The sequence below is a fragment of the Ornithodoros turicata genome, chromosome 1 (genome assembly GCF_037126465.1).
Source record: "Ornithodoros turicata isolate Travis chromosome 1, ASM3712646v1, whole genome shotgun sequence".
NCBI classification, from domain to species: Eukaryota; Metazoa; Arthropoda; class Arachnida; order Ixodida; family Argasidae; genus Ornithodoros; species Ornithodoros turicata.
Window position 1 is genome coordinate 196125908 of NC_088201.1, and position 26822 is coordinate 196152729.

The 26822-nt window shown below is 45.4% G+C and overlaps 1 protein-coding gene across 4 annotated transcripts in view; it reads left to right on the top strand.

Annotated features, from left to right (window-relative positions):
- The window catches only part of LOC135378927 (caspase-7-like), a 307214-nt gene that overhangs the window by 97202 nt on the left and 183190 nt on the right, over positions 1–26822 (top strand). For all 4 annotated transcript variants that reach the window (XM_064612101.1, XM_064612102.1, XM_064612099.1 and 1 more), the window contains exon 4: positions 13475–13619. In XM_064612101.1, coding sequence (XP_064468171.1) covers positions 13475–13619 — 145 coding nt within the window. The remainder of the gene's footprint in view (positions 1–13474; positions 13620–26822) is intronic.

The following is a 26822-nucleotide window of genomic DNA, read 5'->3' on the forward strand; positions in this document are numbered from 1 at the left end:
GATGTACACGGAGATTTTGTTTTTTTTCTCCCACAGGGCAATGTCTTTGTAAGTGACTGGGAAGCAGGGTGGCCAGAACGTTACGCGCGTCTCCGGATTCGAAGGATTCATGTATTTGTGGTATCTGACATAATCGTTTGGTTTGTTTCTCAATGGATGCAAGAGTGCCAGCACGCTGTACTTGAAACACTCGTTTTCGTGATTCGGTGGAAGTTTGACGTTTATGAGAGTCTTTGTTTTTTTCTTCAACATTTCGGGAAGCTCGATCGTGCACCCAATCCGCTTCGGTTTCAAACGCGTTAGTTTTAAGTCGACACATTGGACGTCGTTCGAGGTGAAACCAGACCCTTCTCTCGCATAGTTTTCTACGCGTTGCGAGGACTCTGCGATGGCAGCATTTATCGTGCCTTCGATTTCTTGACGGTTATGAACCACTCTCATGTGAAGGTTCACGTGAAGGAGATGAGAAGTCAACCCGTCGTCTCCGTCCTTAATCATGAGCGCTTTCGAGCACAGACAAAATTTGAAAGGCATGGTAATATGCTTCGAGGACGCGCGTGATTACTGGAGCTATGCTCGGTAGATAGAGTCGCAAATCGTCGACGTTGTCGTCGTGCGGGGAACAGAGAAGCGTGTACCAAGTAGCCGTTCCGTCAAATGCCTCATCTGTGACAAAGAAAGGAAGGAATCGTCTCTCCGTGACGGAGGGATGATTCTCTACGACGTGTTCTCTCAATTCAACGATTCTGCGTCCCTGGACAGGCTCAGCTTCGTTTCGAAATTCTGAGCTCGCATCTGGTGATTCATCTCTAACCCTACCAGACAGAGGAATGAAATCTGCATACGACTGATCTCCTTCCCACATGAGCAGCTCGTCTGCACTGTCGTGCCCATCTAGGGGTTCGTCGTCGTCCGTTTCAGGTATTACGAAAGGCGGACTACTGACTCTGTCGTCGTCATCTGAAAGGACGACTGGGCTATTACCGAGATTCTATATTCTAGCTTCGTGCTCCCTTTCTACGGCCACGAGCATGGCATCGATGGGGTCGTACTGACGGGTGTAGGAAAAAACGGTCCCGGAAAAAACGGTGCCGGAAGAAAGGGTCCCGGAAAGAAGGGTCCCACTGGCAAAAGGCGGAAAAAAAGGTCCCGCAGGCATGGAATGGTTTTGCCATCGCTTGTGCACAAAAGCACATCTTTGGTGTGACAGATGATGCTCCTCAGACAGAGATAGTTATTATGTTTTGTGAATACGGTGTTTTATTTGCTCTTTTTTTTTCTTACTTTGAATTGCCTAGTTGTAGGACCTGACTACCCCGCTTGACTAAAATTCCTACCCCAAAGTCGGCAATAACTCGATCGGTAGCTGGCTTAGGGTAGTAGCTTCGGTTGGCGCTTACACTTGACGTCATTCTCTTTTCCGGCTTTGGCCGGAGTTCTTTTTGTCTGTGTAATCTACTCTATCCTAGGCGTGGTCAGAAGGAGGCCTCGAATAAAAGTATGCGGGTTATACCAGTGGAGTGGGGGTATATGTTTACTGAAAAAAAAATACTAATAATGATAACTACAAGGAAAGGTCAGCCAGGTGCGAAGCCGGTATACAATAAAAAACTTGTTTCAGCACTAGTTCATAGACTGTTCATGCACGGTATGCACGAATGTACTGAGAGTATTCAGAAGAATGTGCGGGAGAAAGAAAATAACGGCACCATTTTTTCCATTCCGCCATTCCGGTACCTTTTTTCCTGTCTTACTATAGCAGTGTGACATGTAATTGCCCGCTGTTTTTGTTCTTCAATAAATCCAAGCGTATTTGTGCACTAATGTCATCTGTCCCGCACCGATCGAGTTACTGTCAACTTTGGGGTAGCAATTTTAATCAAGCGGGGTAGTCATATGTTACTACTGCGCAATTCACTACGCAATTTATAATTTGTAATGTATTGAATGTCTAAATAAAGCACTTATCTATCTAAAAATTCAAAGCAAAAAAAGAAAGAGGAAAATAAAACACCGTGTTCACAAAATATAATACATATATCACTGTCACACCAAAGATGTGCGTTTAAGCGATGGCAAAGCTATATCGCCTGCCTGCGGGATCATTATTTCCGCCTTGTGCCAGCGGGACTCTTCTTTCCGGGACCCTTTTTTCCGGGACCATTTTTTCCGGGACCGTTTTTACCGGGACCGTTTTTTCCGGATCCCCGTACTGACATACGAGACAGCGCGGCACTGCGGTCAAACAAAATCAGTACGAGATTTCCCCTCACGAAACAATGCTCACTTTTCCCTTCAGTTATGGAATGCTTGAGATTGATGATGAGAGAGAGGATGGGATGAGTCCCTGTGTGTGTTCAGTGTCATGCGGTGACAGCGGCTATTGGTTCCTGAAAAACAATGTCATACATAGAATACACTCTCACAGCAGAGACGGTCAACTTACATTTTGGTCCACGAAACGACTCACGTCGTCGATGGATGCCCCTCGTGGGCTTCCTGTCAATCGTCGTAGAACCAGGGTGTCGAACCGAACCCGAACCGAAAACCGTACCCGAACCGTTATTTTTGCCGGAACCGAACCCGAACCGAAATTTTCATGACACTGTTGAACCCGAACCGGAGCAGAACCGTAAAAAATAATAGCGGTAACCGGTTCGCAACAAAACGGTTCGGACATAAAAGCTGTCAGCATAAGAGTTCCTCTCTATCCCCGAACGAAGACACATTCGTATCATCATCACGCGCCTATATCATGGATTTCAGAAATTTTCACCTAGCAGTGAGACGACGACGTATAGTAAGTATACTTTCAGCGTCTTTTTAACATGTTGAAGCGCAGTTGTCCTTGTGAGCGCCGCGGCTAGCGCCCCACGCACGTGGTGCGGCATCTACTCTTCAGAGACGAGCTGCCACGCGGACGAAGGAAACAGGAATAGAGTAGGCCAGTTATGTAGCTCTACAGGACGAATATGCGTTCAAATAAGCGCCCAAGATTTCCCTTTACACGTGAGCAGTACAAATTAAACAAGTCAGAAACATGAGAAGTGGAGATGGAGCGTACGCAGAACGGTGCCTGTTTGATTGGTCGTGGCTTGAAAAGTAAATGTAGTTCTGCTTATTGGTAGTGCAGTTGTGTCGTGACATATTGCCTTTGTGTTGTGGATTAACTAGTACACTGCTGTGAGCTCGGACAGAGTAAGGCTGGCAGGCTTATTTTCGACATGCTTCAGTACGGTTTCAGATCGATTCACGTTGCGAAGGCAGTATGCTGGCTAGTACTGTCGTCTATATTACGCTGTCCATCTTAGTAGGCTCCCTTTAAGTGTATCTTGCTGGCACTGTGCGTGTGAAAAGAGAGATTTTGGGAACAGAAAGTAGCAGGACTACACCACTTTAACAGCGTGGACTCTATTTGCAATAAGTGTTCATCCATTCCTCATTTCTCTCGCTAAAGGGCTACCTCACCGCTAGAGACGTCAATGCAGACAACAGCAGTAAGCTATTAGCCACGCATTTCCTGATAAAAGCAGTTTTATGGAACATATAAAACGGAAGCGTTGAACCGGTTCGCGAACCGGTTCGGGGCTGCGAACCGGTTTGCGAACCGGTTCGATTCTTGGTGTGGCCGAACCGGAACTGAACCGGAACGAAATCAAAACAACACGAACCCGAACCCGAACCGAACCCGTATTTTTTGCGGTTCGACACCCTGCGTAGAACCAGCGCACCTTTTATAGTCGCTACACCGCTCTCCTCCTCCTCGCATTGCGACGGTATCGTCTGTACTTTGACCTCCCCGCCTTCCGTCTTTCGCGCCTTTTTGCGATGTCGCATATGGCAATGATACCATCGACGTTGAATAAAACATTACACAATTTCTAGCTAGCACTCTGGGCCGACTTGTATACGACGACGAGTAGACCCAGTGTGGGGTTCGAACCCAGGATCCTTCTACACTGGGCGCGACACACTAACCACCACTCTAATTCGTACTGCGTGACGTTTTTCGTATTACGGGGTTCGTGTCTACACGTCACAACATGTTCAAACATGTCCAAACATGTTCAGACATGTTCAGTGACGTCACAACATGTTCAAACACGTCCAAGCATGTTCAGACACGTTCAATGACGTCATAGGGAGTGAGAGAGGAACGAGTGTGTCCAGGGGCGACTTCGACACTTCGCCGCCCGTGTCTGAACACGTCCAAACATGTTCAAACACGTTCAATGACGTCATAGAGAGTGAGAGGCAAAGCTTTACTATAAATGACGAAGCGAACGTTCGATCGTCATTCTAGTGCCATCATGATCAGCTTGGTAGATCCTCGTAAGTAATACCCATGACGTCATCATCGTCGAAATGTTTGAAGAGTTTCGTTTCCAGTGTACAACAGTTTTGCTGCGCGTGAAGTCGGTTTTTTCCCGCCTCACATATTTCGGGAGATTGGCAGCGCCCATTTCTTCTGCACCAATTGCGGTGGATTGTGGTCCAAAGGTATGCTTCCTCGTTATTTTTAATACGTTCTATAATCGTTCACATTTTTTCAGAGCAAAAGCATTGGACGGACCGATTGATTCGCCCGTTTCTCGGCTGTCGGACGGTACCGTTCGACGTACGTTGCGAAGGACTTCGACTATTGAAGGAAGATGGAGAAGATGGACCATCAGTGTCACTCTGTGACTGAAGAAGATTGTACGTGTGTGTGTGTTTGAGATATAAAAACACGCGTTTCTCACGCTCCTTTCGTTGCAGATTACGAATGGCTACTGACGGGAGATCTACCTCTGGTCTTAACCTTCAAACCTCCTCCGAAGACCTTCTTTTTGCGAATCGGCGATCAACTGACTACCTGTCGCTGCGGTGGACTCTGGTCGAGAAACCCCAGCCATTGGTTAGACTCGAGCCTTCGTCCGTATTTGGGCTGCCTTCCCGGCTACAAAACCAAAGCTGGAGCCTAATTCATGTGTAAGGAGAAATAAAAAAAGGTTGCCTACTCTCATTCCGTCTCAGTCATGACGCCCGAGCAGAGGTTCGCAACCTTTGTGCAAACGCGAATGTATCGGGACTTGCTGCGATTACGCGATTATATTCCCGGCGATAGCTGTGAGGGAGACTTTCGCTTGATTCTCAAGACGATACCCTTACGTCTGTTCACCGTCAGTGGGAAGATTGCAAAAAAAATGAAGCGTTTCGTAGATTACAAGCTCGAGCTGTTGGAAAAGTATAGACGAGGAGAGACAGTCGACCTGTGTCTCATCAACGCGGGTTTCAACCGACCTATCGTCCGTCGCTACTGGCTTCTCCACACATCCCTCGACGTCACGGTGCAGACCGGCGACGACGGTGAGCGTCGGGTCAGCACGTTGGAAGATCGTCTCGCAAGCGTCTTGTGTATGTCGTGAATAAATAGACCATTTTTACGAAACGAGTTCGCTCACGAGGAGACGTTTTATTGTTTCGTCATTCTCTTCAAGGTTACAGGAAAACATGGATACACAATTTTTCAAGCTGTAGCGTTTCGACATGCGCGTGGCTACGTAGATACAAAAAAGCCCGCAGTAAGGCGAAAAAGGCGATTGAATACACGTGTCGTTATACTCGTTCACTGCAGGTAAAGTCCTTCGAAGGTTTGCTTCGATGGGGGGAAGTCCGTAGCTGTCGAAAAACACGGCAGACCCGTCGTAGTTTTTCAAGTAGAGCACCCAGTGCTGTCCGCGCTTTCTTCGCTCTGCCGTATTGATGATTAAATAGCCGGGCTTGCGTAAAACGAAGGCTTCGTCGGTAGCGCAAATGCCTCTCAGCATTGAGGAAGTGAGTGGGTTCAGGGACACGAGTTCCAAGATGTCGCTCTCGTACATCTTCTCTTATGGGAAGGTGACCGTACAGTCCTTGTCGATGCACATGAGCTTGGGACACTCGGAAATCAAGAGGACGGTGACCGCGTGTGGAAGGGCTTTAGCGAAGCGTAATTGCAGGCGAACGTTTCCTTTTCGCCACTCGTTCAAATGCGAAGGAGAAGAACACTTGTCCACGTCCAAGTTGAAGTAGAGAAGGAACCCGTTCGTTTTAAATCGCTCGTAGCTATACTTGAAATGTTTCTCTCCCAGTTCTTGCAAGAAGTTAAAGTAGGGAATTTTGACGAGGTCGTTCTGAAAGTCGTACTCGGCTCGCACTTGCTGGCCGTCCACGGAGAGCATCGAATGAGACAGGTCGTAATGACAGAATTTGTAGGGGTTTGATTGGATGTCGCCGAGAAAGTCGGACGTGGCGAGCAGGGCGACGCATAATTTGGAAGGCACCCTTTCGGGGTAAACGTTTTCAAAGTGAGCGTCCAAGCTCCCGGCACTCAAGCTCCGCACGTTGGTTTCCAATCCGCGTAATACGTAGATGGCCGGTGTGGTCTGAAGCCGCTGCTCGTATTTCAAAAACAGGGAAGGTGTCATCGTCACCTTTTTCAAGTGTAACGTCATTTCTTTAATGTCCACCTCATAATTGTACGTTTTCTTGTCTTTGGGGACCGATACGAGTTTAAATTCGTCGTTGTTTAATAGGAAAACGACACGAATTTCGACGGCAGGTACCATCAGGCGCGACTGTTGAAACAGGTCGGTATTGATCTGTCCGACCAGGTTAAAGTATTTTCCACCCTTTGTCGCTTCGTAACTTTGTTTCGGACCGCGAGACGAGACGTCGTAATCGTCCTGTAAATGTTCGTCGTCATCGACCTAGAGTCCAGCCGCGTGCACTGTTTCTTGAGCCATGGGCGTGGAATGAAGCACGACGTCCAAAATACTCCTGTAGGCGTATAACTCGTTGGAACTGACGAGCTTGTTGTTCGCATAAACGGTGACCATCTTAAACATGCCGCTCAACAGGTGGTTTATTGGGAAAACGACATCTTTCTCGTCCATTTCTTCCCCGTCTTCGCGAACAATGCGCACGGTCAAAGACACGAAACTGCCGTACAGATCCAAGTGTGCCCTTTGCAAATTTTGAATAGAAAATTCGATCACGGAATTATTTACTCCGTTGACAGGATAAAAGAGTTGGCACGAAGTATCTTCCACGCCATATTGAATGGAAGGGGGTTCGAATATCATCACATCACTCGTTAGACAGATCGGCGTCTGTATTTTTCCTTTCGTTGACGTCATGACGGAGCGCGCGCAGCGGATGTGTGACCTTCACGGCGTACCAAAGATATCTGCAGGTGCGTCGTGTGTCGGCGCCTTTTGTTGTCGTTTCCGGCGTTTCTTCCCATTGTTGTTTCCAGAGCCCTCCATGGAACCCAGCACGTCTCTCCCCGTTGCTATGGCCGTCTTTTTTACTGCGCGCGATATTCCTTCGCCATCGGCCAAATTCCGCGCCAAGCGCTTCAACGTTCTCTTGCCGATCGGTTTTATTTGCTGCCAGATGGGAACGATAAACTTGGATATGTTGCTCAACACACCGCCCCTCGTTGGAAAAGGGGTCCCGTGTACACGGGAATTATTTTGGGGGAATTACGGTACATATTTGAAATGCAACGTTAGATTGGTTCTGCCTTTGGACCGCAACGGCAAACGTCTTCCCGTTTCGTCCGCGAGAACGATCGTCACGGAGAGAATTTCGAATTGAGACAGGTTAAAATACTGGATGTTATCTAACGTGTAGGTGACGACGTTCTTGTCTTTCTCGTAATAAAAGGGTAGTATTTTTAATATCGGTTTTTTCCCGCTCCCCATGTACGTGGGTTCCACGATATCCATGTAGGCGATTATGTTGTGAAACGAGGGTTCCAGGGGTACCTCGACGGAGCTCGTGGCATCCTCCCCCGTGAACACGGTACGCGATTCGAAGCCCAAAAGCACGGCCAGGTACTCGGAAAGTCTTAGGGTGGAGGTACCCTCGGAAAGCCGAATTTTACATTTCTGTTCGGTTCCGTCGAAGCTGAAGCGCGCGCGTTCGCCTACGCGCTGGTTAATCGCATCCAGAAGTGCTTGCGGCGATCGCAAGATCGAGGAATTTTCGTCGCATTTTTGAAAGAAAATTGGTGCGCTACGGGGAGAGAGACGCGTAGCGTTTCTCTGTGGTCCTCGACGGGTGTGAGATGTAGCAGCTTGACAAAGGGTTCCGGTACGTACAGCCCTTTCGGCGTTTTCAGAGAGTAGACGTTATCTGCGAATTCTAGCGAGGCGTCCAGCTTGTGCGTCTGGAAATACTTGTTGAGTGTGTTCCGTAGGGACGTGGTTTCCGAATTCAGAGTGACATCGCCGAAAGCGACGGGTGCGGCGTGCTCCAATAAGATGGAGGTGGCTTCGCGTTCGCTCAATTTGGGAGGTTTCACCGCACGACCTGCTTCGCGGGACGATAGCGAGGCGTTGAGCGCCTGTGCGAGCTGAGGGTCCAATTCCACGGCTTTCACGTCCACGGGTAAGACGAAGTCGTATCGCGATTTATTGTACGCGAAAGAAACGTTAAATTCTGAAAGGGCTTTTCCCAAATCCCTCTCGAGATCCGAGTTGACACGAAAAGTTCTCCCGGCTTCGACCGTGTCCTCGAAAGAAACCTCGATTTTCGCATCTTGCCTTTCGTACCCGATATTTAAAAAATCGTTACTTATGCTGAGATCCATCAGACCGACTTTATACCGATTCGAGAGCTGAAGCGGACTATCGAAAGCTACCGTGAAGGCGTTGAGTTTATTCGAGGGAAACTTATCTATGCTGGCGTTCGAGAGCAGGTGGACGTAGATGTCTGACGTCATTTCCCAATCTTGACCACGTCGCTGCTCGGAACCCAACTGTCGTGTTCTTTGTCGTAACCAAACCAGCGAACCAAGGAGAAGCTCTGACCGTTCACTTGCTTCTTTCTCAGCACTTTCGTTACTAGCCAAGGCTGATTGGCGTCTCGGGTTACGACGAGTACCTCCTCCGGGTAGAAAGATCCGTCCACTTCCTTACCCCGGTAATCTTCCAGGTGTACGACGGGAGGGGAGGTGTCTCTCAGGCGGGAGACGGTGGAAATCTGAGGCGACCAACTCCCTTCCGAGCTCTTATGAAAACCTTTGCTGTGTAGTAGGACCCTCACTTTATCCCCCACTTTGAGCTTCTTTTTCACGGAGGGTACGATGGGCTTCCCATTTATCTTATTGAACAGCTCCAGTTCGTTTTCGGGCGTGACTTCGGACGGGCTGATGCCCAAAGACCTGTGTTTGGTGTTGTTGTAGTCGCGCACGATCTTGGGAAGCGCGGAAACGAAGTGGTATTTTCCCGTTACTCTAAAATAACGGAATATTCTGTCGCGTAAAGTGCTTATGACGGGTTCTGCCTGCGATGCTTTGATTACTGGAGAGAAGGTAGAATACATGTGTACCTTCTTTCGTGAGAGATACTCCTTGACGGTCTTGTTGTAGAATTCCCCTCCTCTGTCGCAAAAGATGCGTGTAGGTACGTTACCTCCCCGAAAAAGTCTTATCATGGCCCTTTTCATTTCGGCTGGGCGCTTCGTCTTTAGCGGAAGGGTGCGCAAAAAGCGGGAGAGGGAATCGATTGCCACGAGAATGTAGCAATAGCCACCGTTGAATCTCTTGTATTTTGAAAAGTCGGCGAGGTCCATTTGCCACACGTCGTTGATCTTGAGTGCGATGATGCGTCTCCTATTAAACTTTCTTCTGACCGGATGGTGGAGCGTGTAGGCATCCAGCTTTCTGAGAATGGCGAGAGCCTTCTTTTTGCTCAAGTGATGTGCTTTTCTATAGCGTTCCACACCCCCCAAACCACCCTCTGGTTTCTTTCACCTTGGCGGGCGCTGGTCATTCGGGTGTTGCGGAGCTGCTTCTTCGCCGCGGCATCGTTGATTTTCGCATACATTGTTTCTCTCCACTCTATTTCTATCTTTTCATTTTATTTTCTATGTATTTTTTTATTTTTTATCAGCTCAAGTAGCCGGCAACTCACACAGTGGTCTGGACACGTCTTAGATGGTCCCCAATTAGTGTAATGACTCCCTGAATGATTCTAATTACTGTGGGGGGTTCCAAATTGCTCTAATTGCTAATTAATGGCGTCCAGGCGACTGTGTGACTTGCCGGCTTCTTGAGCTGATCCCATACTACTCAAGTCAAGTTCCGGTTCTCCACTTCCTGTCTAACCCGATTTCCTGTTGTCCACTTCCAGTCTATACTTGACTTCCAGTACTACACTTTCAATTACTTTATGTAAGTCAATTTATTTAAGCTTCAATTAGCTTCAATTGCTTTTAATTACCCAGTTATTACCCTTTAATTACCATAGGTAAGATTATATCATCTTGAATTTTTTAATTTGTCTTCAATTACATTTACTTGCTTTGATTACCCTCAAATCTCTAATTGATGCTAGTTACTTTGTATTATAGTTATACTTGTATTCTCTGAGTTCACACATCTACAAACGTCGTCAACGGCATCGGGTACAACGGTTACAACGGCATACGGTAACAGGGAATAGCTGGGGGTAAGCACTGGAATTGAGCGACACCAACACTTAACGTGAAACTCCACGGATTACCACAGACAATATGTGTTCCTTGCACAATTAGGTTTGTTATACTACCCATGTTCAACACGTCGAAACATCCACCCGAGTGGAACCATGATGGAAGACACGGAACAAAACGCAAAGTTGTGCCACCCTTTTTCCACTGTAGGCTACAAGGCACCTTTGGAAACATGTGCGCAGTCATCCGCTCGGAAAAAACGGAAATATTCAATCCGTGAAACTTTTATAAACACTTCATGGTTGTTACGCTGTAGCGCCGCAACTGACCTCCATACCTCGATGTACTGGACCTTTCTTGGTGCACAGTCGACATAATTCACCACTTGTCGCGCGCTACGGACGTCAACACCAGAGGTAGCGATCATTTCCCTCTATATACTCAGCACAATGGGCTGCCCCTCTCAGCAGCTACTGGGGTTGTTTAAACGAAACACTTGAAAACATACTGACGGCTGAGAAGACTTACCTGAAGAGTTTCCCTCACAAAAAAGAAGAAATAAAGGAGAAGACGATAAAACCCTCCGAATGATTTGCTCTAAACGACGGTGAGGAGATTCTCACGTGAGATAGCTCTCATCCCACAAAAGCGTTTCTTCCGTTGCCATCGCCAACTTAGCCCCGCCTTCTGTTTGAGCGCTCTGAACCAACCACTGCTAGTATAGGTGTCGGAGGCGATTCCAGTAGACTCGGTAAACGTTTTCACGTGCTTAACGGCGTGAGTAGTGTGTGCCTGCCACGCTCTACGATGGCAGCTGCTGAAGCAAAAAAAGCCGAAGGCACCGAATTGGATGAAGAAGAAACGCTTGAACTCGCTTAGGAGGTCGAGAAAACATATTATCAAAAAAAGAAAAAAAAGGAAAGAAGAAAGGTTTCGAAAGACGTGACAACTCAAACGAAACGAAAAGCGTGGGAAGAGGTAACGCTAGTTTTGAAATAGAGGTGACCCCACCACCACAGATCGCTGCAGGAGGTTAAGAAGAGGTGGGACAATGTATGCACACGAATCCGGAGGCAATACTCCGAAACTGGACAAAGAAAAAAAAAAAGCTGAACAAGACAGCTAAGTACGTACTACGGCGCTTCTTGTGTTCATTATTTGAATTCATTTGTTGTTATGTGGATCTTGTAGCAGTGTTAAAATTGCGTAACTTGTATTGTTTTTAAATCAACACCGAGTCACGATTCCCCACTTTTGATGTGAGTGAGATGCATATGCAAAAACGAAAAAAGGAAAAATGCTTTCATGGGGATGTGTTCACGCAAAGTAAGTGGAGGAGTGGAAGAGCTGAGTACAACTAATCTGTTTTTGAGGTGGCTGAGCTGTTTAAAAAGGGAGACTGGCGACATACTTTTTTTTTGTGAAAAGGGCCAGGTTGTAGAGATGCTGTCTGTCATGTCCGCTGCCCTTGAGATCATAGGGGCAGGGTCGGCAGGCGTCATTAGGATTACTGGAGGGATTGATAGCGCAGAGACTCCAGTGAAACTGCTGCAAGTTTCCAAGCGGCGCTGTGTACAACAGTATTCATATTTATTTGGCAGATCAGTCTTGATGAATACAAATCACATATAGCGTGGCATCACCGATCACATGTCTGTAGGTCTTTCTGTGCCACTGCAGAATGGCCACACAGCGAGGTGAGGGTTCCTCCCCAGTTGACGCAGCAACTGGCATTCTCCCAGATGGGTCAACACAACCATTAGTGCCATCCTTGCCCACCGATGTCCACCAATCACCAAGAAGCAGGCCGCAGTCAGCCCCACGTCCAAGCCGCAGTCACAGTGCAGGTGCCCCTAGAAACAAAAGGATGCCGTCTGCGCAGCTATATGGAGAGGTCCTGAAGTTGGAAAAACAAAAACACCAGCTGGAAATGGAAGCAATGACGGAAATAAAGATGTTTTACGAACAGGGAGTGGTGACAATGCTCCAGGCGCAGAATGTTTCCTTTTTTTATATATGTATATACGACCGAATTTTTTAGAGGACGGTTAGAAAAACAGAAGGAAGAGCAAATATTTCTTTAGCTAGTACATGTTAACATGTCAGTAGACATACTTGCAAAATGTTTAGTATGTATAGTATCACTGTCACACATTGTTTGTTTGTTTATGGGGAAGTCGACGAGCATGTCTGTCACAGGCTTGCATCAAATATCAATCGAATAAGTTTTCCGCAAATCATTTGTCTCTTGTGCATACCTGATCATCATTGCGTAGTGCTCTACTTGTTGTGAATACTCGAGTAAAATGCTGCACGCATAATGAGAGAAGCAACGCAAAGATGCCGCGTTGCTTCTGTTGCATGCGTTGCTTCTCTCTTATTCTTTGATTCCTTCTCTCACCGATCCCACAGGCTCTGCCCGAAAGCTCGCGTATTGAACAGTTATTATGTCTTCGTGCTTCTTTCTTTCGTTGTTGTTATTGTGATTATCTTTCATGTGTATAACACGGCAGAGGGGATATGTGCCGCCTACATGAAGGACGAATTGGTTGTTCCCAACCCCAAACCAGGCAGTCCCCCAAAACTAATGGAAAAACTGATGGTGCGAATGGTTTCGCATCATCGTCTCTACTGGTGACTTGAAAAGCAAGCTGTTTCCCCTCACCAAATGGCTGGAGCTCTTCCAGAGCACACACGGGTCTCCCTCTCAAGAGCGGCTGTTGTTCTGTGCATATCATAAGAGACACATAATTTCTCGTTCTGTGAATAGGCAGCTCAGAAACAGCAGAGTTCCAAATGCAGTTACATTCAAACCAATTAGAATTTGGGGAATTAATTGAATTTGTATTGACTTGTCAGAAACGCGCAGGATTCATTGCATAGTAACCTTTGGGAAATGTTTTACTTTGCTACAAGTGTTAGTGAACACGAAGTGCTTGTGACACTTACACTCGCTTCGATGCATTCTGGTCGAAAATTATTTTAATTGCGATGTTTTATTCCTCTGCAGCTTGCCACCTGTGTACGCTGACGAGGGAGAAGTCAAGTTGCAAGACATCAGCATACCCGAACATTATTCTCATGATGACATCTGGTACAAGATGGACAATCTGAACGCAGGAAAAAAGTGTGGAATATGTGCCATCATAAAAGTTGTGAGTTACGTGTTTGGAACATAAACATTTCCTTACATTATGTGTGTACAGAGCCGTGAAAAATGAGAAAGAGAACGATGTGGAGGCGGTCGTAGTGACATAGTGCAGTGATGTCCTCTTCGGAATTTTGTCTAATCTTGTGTGCTAAGTCCTTTGGACTCCTGTGTGCTAAGTCAGTGGTTCCAAAACTGTGAAACATTCAAAAATAAAAAAAAATGCGACGGATATGTTCGCTATTCTGCGTTACCAGGGAGCCCGTGGCTGCAGACGCGGAAGTTTCTCATAAACGCACTTACATGCAGGGTATGCAACGCTTTGGAGGCGTCACAAGAAACTCGCTTTCAAGCCTGATTTGACACGCAAGAAGGCGAAAATCGATGTCCTGAGGTTCACTCCCTCCCTCAAAATGCCACGGCGTTTGCGTCTATCGCGGCATACACGGTCGCCCTGCCTTCACGATGCACCGCGCAGTCGTGGTGCAGAGTGCGGAATCGTGTGACGCTGCTGAAGTCTTCAGTTATATTAAAGGACATATCCCGGCTCTCAAGATTCAGTTTGAGAAGTACTTTCTGCAGATCGAGGACAATAAACACGACTGGACCCATTTCACATGATTTCTCTTCCCGACGGCTTTATTACAGCAGACGAAGAGCAGTTCATGGGCCTGAGTTCAGATTCAAGTTTGAGTCTGAGTTCAGTTTGAGGTGCCAGTTTCCACAACAATCACTTCCCGAATTTTGTGTAGGTTTGGCCACGGAATGCCCGCTATTGGCAAGAAAAGTCATTAAAATATTCCTTCCATTCGTGACAACGTACTTATGCGTGTTTGGCTTCTCCGCTGTGCACACAAAACAAAGTGGAGGTCACACCTCAATATCATGCACGGACTAAGAGTTGCGGTGCCGAAACGCTGTCCTCGTTTCGAGAAACTATGCCCCAAAAAACAGGCTCACTTTCATGAGCAAGTATGCTTTCATGGCCGCGCAATCCTGCAGTTGCGCAATACTTTTTTGCTCAGTGAACTCGCTCTAAATATAGCCCAAAGAACACGTCGTAGTAACGTTTTCGGCTGACGTTCATGGGCGGAGATGGGAAAACGTCCGGCATCGCGAAGAGGGAGGGAGGTCACCTCTATTTTAATGGGCTGCGGGATGGCCAAGTTTCGGAATTATTGTGCTAACGATTTCCATATGCATACGTTTTCTTGCTATGCTCATTGGCTCTGTACCTATAATGTCATGATATGTGGAGTTGAGAATTCGTGAAGAGACCTGCACGTTATGCATTACCTACCTACCGTGTCATCACCTATTGCACATATGCATATTTTTAATGACATGTGGGATAAGTATTTTGCTCCAGCTATTTGTAGTTCTTTAGAAAACATATTTCTTGGTTTCCCGGCCATGCTGTTAAATCGTCGGCCAACCGAAGTCACTGCTCTAGGTTTTAACTGTCTTAGATGGGCATGTGTAGTATAGTCTACCTAGACTCACAGAGAGCTAGAGCCACAGAGAACACAACCGTTTATTCCTCGTCTCACGTTCGTCTCGTCTCACGTGCTCAATCCACTACTTTCCTGCCTTCAAGATGGACGGAGGTTTGCGGTTTCTTTTAGGGTACCGCGGCGACCTGGGAGGGTCCTGTTCTTGCACTGGCTTCTCTGACGTAGCTGTCGTTGTGTCCGTTTGTGGCCAGGGCAAGGGCTGAATCGACTCAGAGGGTGCTGAGGTTGATCTGAGTTTAAGATGGTCAGCATGTACTCGGCGTTGCCTGGCGTTGGTTCGTCTTCATCAGCTTCATCAGCTTCCTTGTGCTCAGTTCACTACAGCATGGGCTTGGCCTCTTGGCTTCTTTGGTTTCCTTCTATGTGCATTGTGCATTAGCAAACAGCCGTTATGCATTGCTAACACCGGAAACAAGTGACACGTGAACATTTCTTTGGCATGACATCGTTTGGAAGTTGCACTTCCTTGTGCTGACCTTGCCTTTTATGAGCTACAGCGATTTGTGATTAGCCAGAGCGATGTTGTCGGGAACGCGACGGGGCTACACTCTCGACTGTTAGAAGAATTCATCTGAGCATTCAAGTGTTACCAATTAGAAGTTACCAATAGTGCAAATTGTGCGAAGCTTTTGACTCGCAGCGATTGATTGCCGTACGTAGTAAGTTCCACACGCGAAGGCAACGATTTACTCCAGGGATTTCGTCCATCAATATTATCATAGGCAAAGCGCGACTCCAGAGGCGATCTGGAGTCCCGGTATGTAATCGTCTGAAGCTAGATGTCGTACACACAAATTTTCAAAGTGCTCCCGAGGACCAAGGCAAAAAAAAAAAAGAGAGCAATATGGAGGTAAGTCGAGGTTTAAGTTCATGCTTATGAAAAATATAGCTCCTACAGCAGAACAGTCGCGTTAAGACTATTGCGATATGAAAATAGGAGGCCTCATAAATCCATTGTGCAGCTGTCTGTTAGTTACTGCGCTCCGTATCCACGGGTGACAACACAATAGTATTAAGAATCTAACTTGAGAATTACCACAGGCGGACGCTGAAGGTTGAATGAAGCTGGGTCTGCCTAGCATCAGGTGCATGAAGAAATTGCGGACACCTCACATGCAGTCCAGCTGCCATGTACGCTAAATGCGTACAATCTACAATATTTGTCTTGCACTTGGTGCATTACTGTCGCGACTAAAGCCACATTATGTACGTTGTAGAGGGTCTACTGCACATATATTTTGGGCGTACTACATATGTTCACTAGGAAAAATACCTAAGTGGTACAGTGTTGTCTTTCTATCAGAATTACATAATCTTGCTGCAAAAAATTAGTTTAATTAAGTTTAAAAATAGTTATTAAGTAATTATGGCTATCCATTTCCTGTCACTAAACTCTCTTTCTTTACTGCAGTGGTGAACAACCTTGAGGACACATGCAACACAGGGGGTCATCTCATCTTCTCATGACGAATCAGTTGTTCATAAATGGTTCATGTATTCAAGTTCATAGAGGCTTCAAGAAGTAATTCACGAAAAAGCCAATCCTTCGGTGCCAGCGCAAGAGGTTGAACATCGACCCCCCCTGTTACCGGTCAGGGATGTTACATTTTAGGCACTCATTGACTTGTCGTGAATTACTGCTTGACTTAGTCCCTTAAGCTCTTGGAGGCTGTATGTGCATGTTTGTCCGTAGATGGAGCCCGCCACAGCTCATTTGTCTGTCGATTACTGTTCAGGCTTTTGTCGTGTTTGTCTCTTTGTGTGCCATGCCCATGAGTTGCGAACACGTCTTCCTAAAGTGTACATAGCCTAATAGCATGTGGTGCGTAGATGAGGCAACGTTACGTTTGTACACGTGTATAGGCGAGAGAAGGCATGAAACTCGAAAGGACGGAGAAGAGAAGAGAATGGGTCACTTCCTTCAGATTGGTGATATCGGGTACTGCGTGACCAGCTTGATGAGCATTATTCATACTGCTCCATCGCGTTCACATGCCATTTTTCTTTTTAGACGCGTATCGCTCGTGCAAATGGCATTCTAAATGCCGTCATACCTCCGACGTATGAGTCTCCGAAGTATGAGTATAAAAGGAGTCATTTTTTTTTATAAATATGGTACGCTGCACTGAAAGAAGACTTGGCGCGTAATGTTTGTAAGGGTCCAAAGATAATAAGCCTATTTTTGTTTCCTCGTTAATTAATTCGTTAATTGAAATTAATGAATGCTTTAAACTGCAGGGACTATAGCAAAACTGCCAATGGCGTAGTTGTAGAGGGGGTATTCGATTCTCTTTTTCCCCGGTCTCAAAAAAAATAAAAAAAATTGAAAACAAAGAAAACGCGCCTGAGTTTTGCCGAACGACGGCAGCACAAACGTAGGGTTGTCAATCGGGATATCCCGGATCTGAAAATCCCGGGATCCCGGCCAATTTTTGACGTCCCGAAGCCTCGTGATTTCTTCCGGGAAATCCCGGAATTTCGTGAGCGCAAATATTACAAGCAAATCAGACCAGTGTAACCCATCAGGTATAGACTCACTTCTTCGTAACGAAATGACATTTTTTTATGACTGGAGGTGGCAGAGGACCGCTGCATACACGTGCGTACAGGTATTTGCTGAACGGCCCTTCAGTTCCGCACCTTCACGAACCTTCAGTTCCGAACGAACCTTCAGTTCTGCAGCCAGTATTTCACAATAGTTCGCTCCGAAATGGGGTACTCCACCCTCACCGTTCTGTGCTTTCTCACGTCGTGTTTCAATCATTGTACAACGTTATAAGCAAGCTGCGGCTGTGCTCTAATCCATTTAATGTTTCGTTCCTTTCCATTCGTTTCTTTTTTTCATTTTGTTGTTGCTGTTCTTCATTCAAGTGGAATGTTACACCTGTGTGAGGGAATTATAAAGTAATATTTCCTGTTACCCCAAGCAGAACAATGTACTGAAAGTCCAGTGCAGCAGAGGTGGCTAGTACACTGTCAGCCAAATTTATACCTTTAAAGGTATAAATGGCTTGTCCTGTGGCGCATCCCCCAAAAGGGATAAAAATTATACCACCAGGTGGGGTATAATAATTTATCCCTCCAGCAAGGTATGAAAACTCAGACCTTGGGGTGCAAAGCATACACCATACATGGGGTATAACTTCAATACTGCAGGGTATAAATTTAATCCCAGGAACAGGGTATAGCAAAGGTATCAAAATGTAGACCCGTGGGTGCAAAATGAATACCATTCACAAGGCATAACTTAAATACCTCAAGGTATAAACAGAATCCCAGGAACAGGGTATAGCAAAGGTATAACAAAGTAACCCTTGGGGAGTAAAATATGTACCATTGAGAGGTTCAAATTATATATCCCGAGGTATCTATTTAATCAATAGAACAGGGTATAGTAACGGTATAGAAATCCACGCCTTTGGGTGCAGAATAAATACCGTTTAGAAGGTTTCTGTCAGGTAATTTGATGGTATAAATTTAATCTAAGCAGCAAGGTACTACAAAGGTACAGAAATCTAGACCACGGGGTGCAGAACAGTATCTTTCTTTGCACCAAAAGCACGCAAGGAATAAAGTGCGTCGTGTCTGTACCTAAAATAACTTCAAAGACAATGCGAAGTTTTGTGAACCAAACGCAAAAATGTTTATTTACAGTACTACATAAATAAATTTACAAAATCAATGCACTGCTCCCGAGCCTTTGTCTCTTCGAGCTTTAAAATTGCCCTTTGAATGATGTTTATATCGATGAGCTTGATTATGGGGCAGAGAGGCAGCTCTTGTTCCTGAAAAGATTTTTTTTTTTTAAATAATACCTACATGCAAAGCAAGCGTATTTTGTTCTCACCTCTATGATAAGTGACAAAGACTACTCATCTTATCTCCGTGAAATTAATTTCAGGGCAAGGACGCACAGGTCACCTGAAATAGCACATATTGAATATTTAGTGTCCCCAAAATGGGAAAAAGCAAAAAAGAAAAACTTACCGTCGCTATCTGCAATGAGGAGTAGTTCAGCCTCCGTGCCGTTGTCCTGTACGATCATCAAAAGATCTTCAAATCCCTGCTGCGCTTGTGCGACGAGTTCTCGTTGGACGGAACAATATTCTGAACTCAAGCAGCAGCTATACACAAAAAGATGAGAAGCTGTCAGTTTCGTTAAACGGCAAAAAGAACGACAAGAAATAAGTAATGATGTAGTTAAAGGGCAGCTTATAATACACTACATCAAAATACGTGCATACACAGTCATATTTATCAAAACGAACACAACTATCTATCTTTTACTTGGAATTTGGCGGTTTCAAAATGTATTCTGCATTTTCCCGCACAGAACGTGGCTGCCAATATTCCGCCAACGAAATCCGATATATATCGATATATCATCTTCTAATCCATCCACATATACGCTAAATGCAAACAGTAAACACAAGGTACAGGCGACAGGATTGCGTTCGCTTGTCTTCTCGCAAGGCGCAATCTTGTCGTCTGTTCCTTTGTGCGTATGAGTCACTTGCTGCGTTTATGTTTGAAATTACTCTAACACACTCTTACATGCAGGTCGACTGAACGATAATTGGGGCGAAAGAAATAGAAGGTCGACGAGAACGGCAAAATAACTTATGTCAGGTTCGTGTAGTACTGCACAAACACGTGAGCACATCATACCTTTGTGTGCACAGACTCCGGCCTTTACATTATGAAGTTTATCCACCAGCAAGCCTGCACCTACGCCATTCTGTCAGATCACAACTGTTACACAAACTATCAATACTATTAACCTAGAGGCGTTCAGCTCCCCTTAACCAAAAATAAATAAGGCAAGTTCTCTTACCAAGATGTTGCAAGCATTGCAGTCTAAAAAAGTCAACAAACTTTCAATGCGGTTTCCATGCGTTGGCCCTTGGAGGCGAAGAATCACCATGCAAAACATCCGCATAACTTGGTTGTATGCTTGACCTGCACAGTCTGCACTGGCGCTCGCTCGTGGAAGGCCAGCTCTGGCAGACTCTGGCACGAATACCCCATTGATAACAAGAAGTCCCCTGAGAAGCGAGGCCCATTCTCCTCTCTTACTTTTTTGGGTCGGTATTCAAGAACTCTAAAAGGACACTACAGTTAAGATAGCCGTTATTGTGTGTGGGCAGAGGGAGATCTCGTATCCGACTTCGAGTCGTGTTTGTGACGTTGTGTGCCCCGTGTGTGCCCTTCGTCGCCCCCTGTCTCGGGGTTTTGCCATTATGATCCTCCCAGAAAATGTTTCAATGTTGCAAGGTTGACGTTAATAGAGGCCATCACGTTGTTCACCTTTAAAACGCGACGCTTGTTTGCCCTTCTGACATTCATATAAATTAAATAATACGCCAAGATTCAAAACCCCGTGTAGCATTCTTTTCATACATCCGCCCTTCTTTCTCCAACATGGATAGAACAGAGGAAAGGGTAATAAAACCACATGACCACAACAGTAATAGTACCCGCAATCTCTTTCGATACGATTGATACCAACACGCGTATAGCTCTGAAGCTGGAAGTATAATGTCGCGGACAGCGAAAAAAATAATAATAATAAATAAAGGCCCACACACGAATGGAGTGCTACTGGAAATTCAAAATCAGCCCCACTAGGGTTCATTTTCAAATTACCTTCCTTTATTTCATTTTTTCATTTGTTACCATTGTCCCCTTAATTGACAACAACTACATGAATGACGATGGGATGAGGTGATTCACGGCAGCACGTGCGGTAATTAAAAAAAATTACTGCCCATTGTTTATTTCTTGCATTATTCCATAGACACCTCTGGGGTTGCTGCCATTTCGGGTATCCAAAAATGAAAACAAAAACAAAAAAAACAGTCATAGATAGGCCAGTATTTCTTGCAGCCGACCACAGCAAACAATTCCATCATCACCACCCTCAGTTCATAACAACAAATGCCACACGGTAACGAGTAGGGAGATTGCCCATAAGAGAAATATATCAAAGCCGAGGATAATTCAGGTTGATTTTATAAGTTTGATTTTAGATTAAGATGGTGTGTACAAGTACATAGAAGGCTGTGCTATTGCAACAATAATATTTTACGTTGACGGAAAGGTAATATGGATAGTAATAAACGAAAGCAGAATCATATGAAATAGTGTTGCACATAAAAGCGAAAGGAGAAATGTAACATGAAATTCACGAGTGCTTTCCTACACGCGAACTGCAAATTCCTGGATACGTAAATGCGCACTTTTTCTCTTTCTTACTTTTATTTTTCGTGCTAATTTCGTATTAATTTTACGTGCCATAAAGTTCGTCACCCACGCTGTTTATCCTTCAGATGGACAAACGCGTTTAACGATATGTTTGTAACGTTAACGTACTCGTGACCAGTGACTTTGCTCAGAATCGTGCACCCTTTGTTATCTCAACGTCAAGTTAGGTTAGGTTAGGCTAGGTAAGTTTTTGCTAGGTTAGGTTACGGTAGTCCAGTGTAGGTTGCGAGTAATTATCCGCCTTTGGCGTTTCTGATGGTGAACAATTGTACGAGTGGCCGGAAGGGACAGCACCACAACAAGTATGACGCGAAAATAAACTACTGTAAAATGTTATCAGATTATAAAATGCACAGTTGCGTGCGTGAAACTAATACCCCTGTCACACGACAAACCGAATGGTATTCCCATCGAATGACAAACGCACCGAATGTCATTCGTTTGTCTTACATCGAGCTACACGAAGAAACAGAACGTCATTCGCAAGTGATGTCACGATAGCGGTTCCGAACGCGCTTGCCAATAATGATAAGCCTTTTGGCCAGTTTCTTCGAAGCGAAGGGGAATCACATTGCTAGGCTTGAATTTGATAACTTCCTTTGTCGTGTCATCTTCGTTGAGTTCATCCAATGTACTTAAACTCGCTATTTTTATGTGTCGGGTACCGTGTATCGTATCGTGCAGCATCTCGCATACGATTGACACTCAATGGGAACAGAGTATAGCTTCGAAATGTTAAAAACAGGAAGAGATGAATTATCTATTTATTATTTACTATGATACAAGCTTTCGCCCAGAGCCCTTCTTGAGAATAAAGACTAGTGGGACGGGGAAAAGCGGGAACAAAAAGTAAATGGTCGAAGAATGTTCCAAGCGCTCAGCGTATTTGGGTCAGGTAGCTATGGATGTTGAGTTCGAAAACCGGTTAAGTGTATATGCCTGTCTGTCTTGCATGGGAAGACCTTGAGTTTTGAGAAACAATGCTGACCAGTGGTTGTTAGTGGAATTTTGCGATTTGGAATGATTCCTGATTTTCGTCTTTTGTTGCTATCCGTAACGTTTGACTGTCTGATGAAAATTTTATGTGTGTCGTAAAATCATTTTCCAGCAGTAGAAATGTGCAGTACGAACATGTGTGGAAACCTGAAGTTTTTTTGAAGGCTGTAAATTACTTATAGTATTATTTTCTCTATCATTCTACACATCCCATGCATACTGTGCAAAGTCAACAGATGCACTTAGAACATTTATTCTGTGTCTGTGAAACTGCGAAGGGGTTTACGCCGAAACATTCAAAAATGCACTCTTAAAAAAACACCCGTGAAAAATCCACGCCGCAAATAAACACTGCGAAAATAAATCGTAGTTAGGCTTAAAGAGGGAATGTCCCGAATGCTAATTCAAAGCGATACATATGTTTGCCATGCAACGCACAATTCGAACGTTTCTTAATGACATTTCTAGCGTTATTAATGCTGTGTCATCTAAGAGGAGCTGGAAAAATTGAACTATCCAGCTTCACATTGCAGAAGACGACGCTCGTATGAATGCAGGAATAGCAATGAATTCGAACACCAACATGCTGTTCCGACACGTCCACCCTGCTAAGCATAACGGCCGCTAAAATGTGAATTTCATTCGCTAAAAGGACATACATTTTATAGTGCACTGGAAATAAATATCTCGTTTTATGTAGGAAAATTCCAACAACAACTCATAGTGTTTGAACATCGTAGTTCACAACAACACTTCTACGACAACACTGCCGCATTTTGTATTAAAGCGGCGCAGATGGCAAACCAACTGAAATTTGTGAATATAGCCGCTAATGCACGAAGACGCATGATATATTCCACTTATAACTTGCATCCGCCACATGGCATCACTGAAGCACATCACTAAATCACAGTATTCTTGTGTTTTATCGACGCAAAGCTACAGCAAAACAGCGCAAGCGGCCATCTTAGGCAACCACAAACAAGTTATACCATTATAATGCAGTATACCTTCCCTGGCGGAGCAGGTTGCCAACGAGGTTTTGCGGAATGCAGAGGTATAAAAAAATAACCCTGAAGGTATAAACGTGGAACATAATACTGCTTTTATACCTACTGACAGCGCGCAAGGTATATCGTTGCAACATGACACTTATTTATACCATTTGAAAGGTATACATATAGCCCTTATGCTCTAAACGACGTGACAAAACCCTCCTTTGCACCCCGTTTATCCCTTTTTAGCACCATTTTGGCTGACAGTGTATGTGTCTTATCAATGTTCTTCAGTTTCACAAATCTGTTCAAGGCCTTCCACCTACCCGTCCACCCCTATAGCACTCGACTTTCAGTACATTGTGCTGCTTGGGACTTCAATTGTAGCGGGACTCGCCTTCTTTTTACGTGAAGCAGTAGAATTGAGATGACTAAAAAGGAGCGGCATTATTATAGAAAAAAAAATAAGCATTTCCCCGTCACTATTTTACCAATGTGGTTACACTGCGAATTCTCGAGCGTTTTCCTTCAGGAAAAGGTTGAATTAACAAAACACACATGAACTTCGCAGAATGCGCCGATATAGTCACAGTAGAGTCCTGCACGGCCCGCGGCACCTGCGGGTGGCCCGCACGTTGCTGCCGGTGTAGGTTTTTCGTGTAGCGGGTAGCGGCGGGTCGGGGCGAGGAGTCATTGTTGAGTGCGGAGCAGGGCAGCGGTCCGGTGCCGTCGATGCATTTTACCAAAACACTATTAGAAAGTCACACTGAGTCCCTCAATTCGTTCGGCGTCTGTGCTGCAGCACTCGAAACATGAAGGAAAACGTTGCTGACAAGGGCGGATCAAACGTTCACATTGTTAGTGTACAACAGCTCCTGTGTGTCCCTTTTTGTCCATGTCTTGTTCCGTAGCACCATGCCTGAAGCCAGAAACCAACACACATTTGCACCTTTTCCTCCTACAAGAAACCATACACACAGACATATATAATCATCACCAGGGGGTACTCTAAGTTTACTCATCAACGTTCATCGGGTAGCGGGCCGGATGCGGGTGAGCTTTTGGAAAAAAAATATGCGAGCTGCGTGCGAACCCGGGTCTCAGTTTGTAACGGGACGTGGGTTGCGTGTGGGCTGCAGATTTGAACCTGCGGGTAGGGTCGGATGCGGGTCAGATAATGCTCACCCGCGGAGGACTATACTGGGAAGCGCGATCTGAACTCGTCACAATCCCGAAATCCTGTCCCGGAGTCCCGGGAATGAACCTCACCATGAGCGACATCGGCTGTGTTGTACTGCTACACCACTCTCGACTGTGTCCTTCCACAATACCCGAATAATTTAGAACTATGAAGGAATCAACCCAGACCAAGTTGTTTAGGAACGACATTCAGCATGTTAGTTTCTTTGCCCTACACATCGACAGCTGAACAGCCCAGCCACAAAACATGTCGCCATTCACAATCGCATTGTAGTTTATCTAATATTTTCGGCGAGTCATTGCTGATATTGTGCAAACGTACACACTGGAAGACTCTGGAAGCACACAATTACTAGTATATGATAGCCACAATGAAACGCAAGGAGCCAAGGACAGAGTTTTGACGCCCTGTGGAAACTTGGCAATGCATTGTAGGAATGTGGACGGTCCCCAAATTTCCACAGCACGGAGATCAAACATGCGTTTAACCAAGAAGTATTTAAAAAAATTCAAAAAGTTTGTCATCAAAGAGCTCGTTACAGAGGGCGTGAAAGAAAAAAGGTTTGGAGCCGCCAGCTGATCTTAAGAAATTAATGGTTTTATTTCGCGGTTCCCACGCACCTAACGTATAACGGATACGGCACGAGGGTGTCGACGTCTGTGGAACAACAGGAGCTCTACCCTTGCAGAGCAGAGGTCACTGAGAACGGCCGAGCCAACGCCACTTAGATAAAGAAAGCCTGCGCATTGCCTCCTCTCCCTCCCTCGCTATGTGAATATATAAAGCCAGAATTCGTCTGCTATTACGATTCACCGTTCTGCGAATTCAAGAACTCGCAAATGATTGCACATCACCTGTAACCTGCAGACCTAAATATTTAGACAAAAAGCGCAAGTGCAATCAGTTTTGAGAAAGACTGAGACCGTTTGGCGCTTTATTTCCAAGTTTTACCATTTTGTACGCGGGGACTTTCAATGACAACTCGCAGACGACGGTGGTTCTTCTCCATGGCCACAACCGCTGAAACCACGTGCGTGACTGGCTGCGGCCGTTGAAAACACGATCCTGACTGGCTGACCCTTGATTGTTACGTCACGTCAACGAGCGCACAGGCTTTCTGCATCTAGGTGGTGTTGCCCGAGGGAGCGGACGAGGTGAGAGTGACGGCCCACGTTACGGACTCGCTGGGAGGCTTAGAGACTCTGTCTGGCGCCGATAGGGACGTTCGCCTAGAGTTTGGCAGCGCGACACCCGCGCTGCCTCTCTCTCCTGATGGTACTGGGAGGAAAAGTTTCAGAGTGGACTCGACAGACGAAGAATACATTACATTACATGCGCGAATAGATTACATGCGCTGTGCACGGTATTGCACTTGTTTCGGTGCAATATCTGAGAATGTACGGCCCGGGGAACGATAAAAATAAAAGCCTAAATCACGTCACTGTTATTAAATGCACGAACTGCAAAAAAGACACCGGAGCGCACCTGTATTATACCTGTTTTTATTCTCTTTTTTTTTACATTCAAACTGAAGCTGATGGATGTGTGATTCTGCAAGCTTATCAACTTGAGCTGTTCTGCCTTTGTATCTTCTTCGTGCCCCACGCTCAGGTTTTTTTCATCATAAATTTCGTCCACCAGCTCGCCTGTGTCTACGCCATTCTGTCATACACGTAGAGCTATGTCTCGGTTGCCTAGTACTATGTGAAAATCATCAGTAATTGGGATTATGCATTTATTTTTTAAATTATTAATTACATATTGTACAGATATAGGTGGAACAAATTCCTAAATAGCGAGTGCTTGGCAAGCATAGAAGTATAAGATGTCACGAGTGCATGTGATCCCCAAAATCATCATACCCACGCAGGATCCAGTGGGAGTCATTGCAATTGGTACTTGGATTATGAAAGTTGTGTTGTACTTGAGGCATGTCTCTCATTAAGTTAGGTCTCATTCACACTCTGTCAAAAGTGTCTCAAAGTTAATAATCTCAGCCGCAGGGGCATCTAACTTCTTCTTCTGATGACTGTTGTGATCTGACTCCCATATTCCTCTCTTCCCAAACAGTCACGGATATCTGACAAGTGGTAGCTTTGGTTGGAGTAAGCAAAGGGGGAAAAGAAAGAATGTGACGCCCATAAAAAGAGCCAACTACTGGCTGCTGACAAACATTCGTAGCGCTCGTTCCATTCATTTCAGGTTTCGCTCAGTGCTAGTACAGCTACGGTACCTGGGAG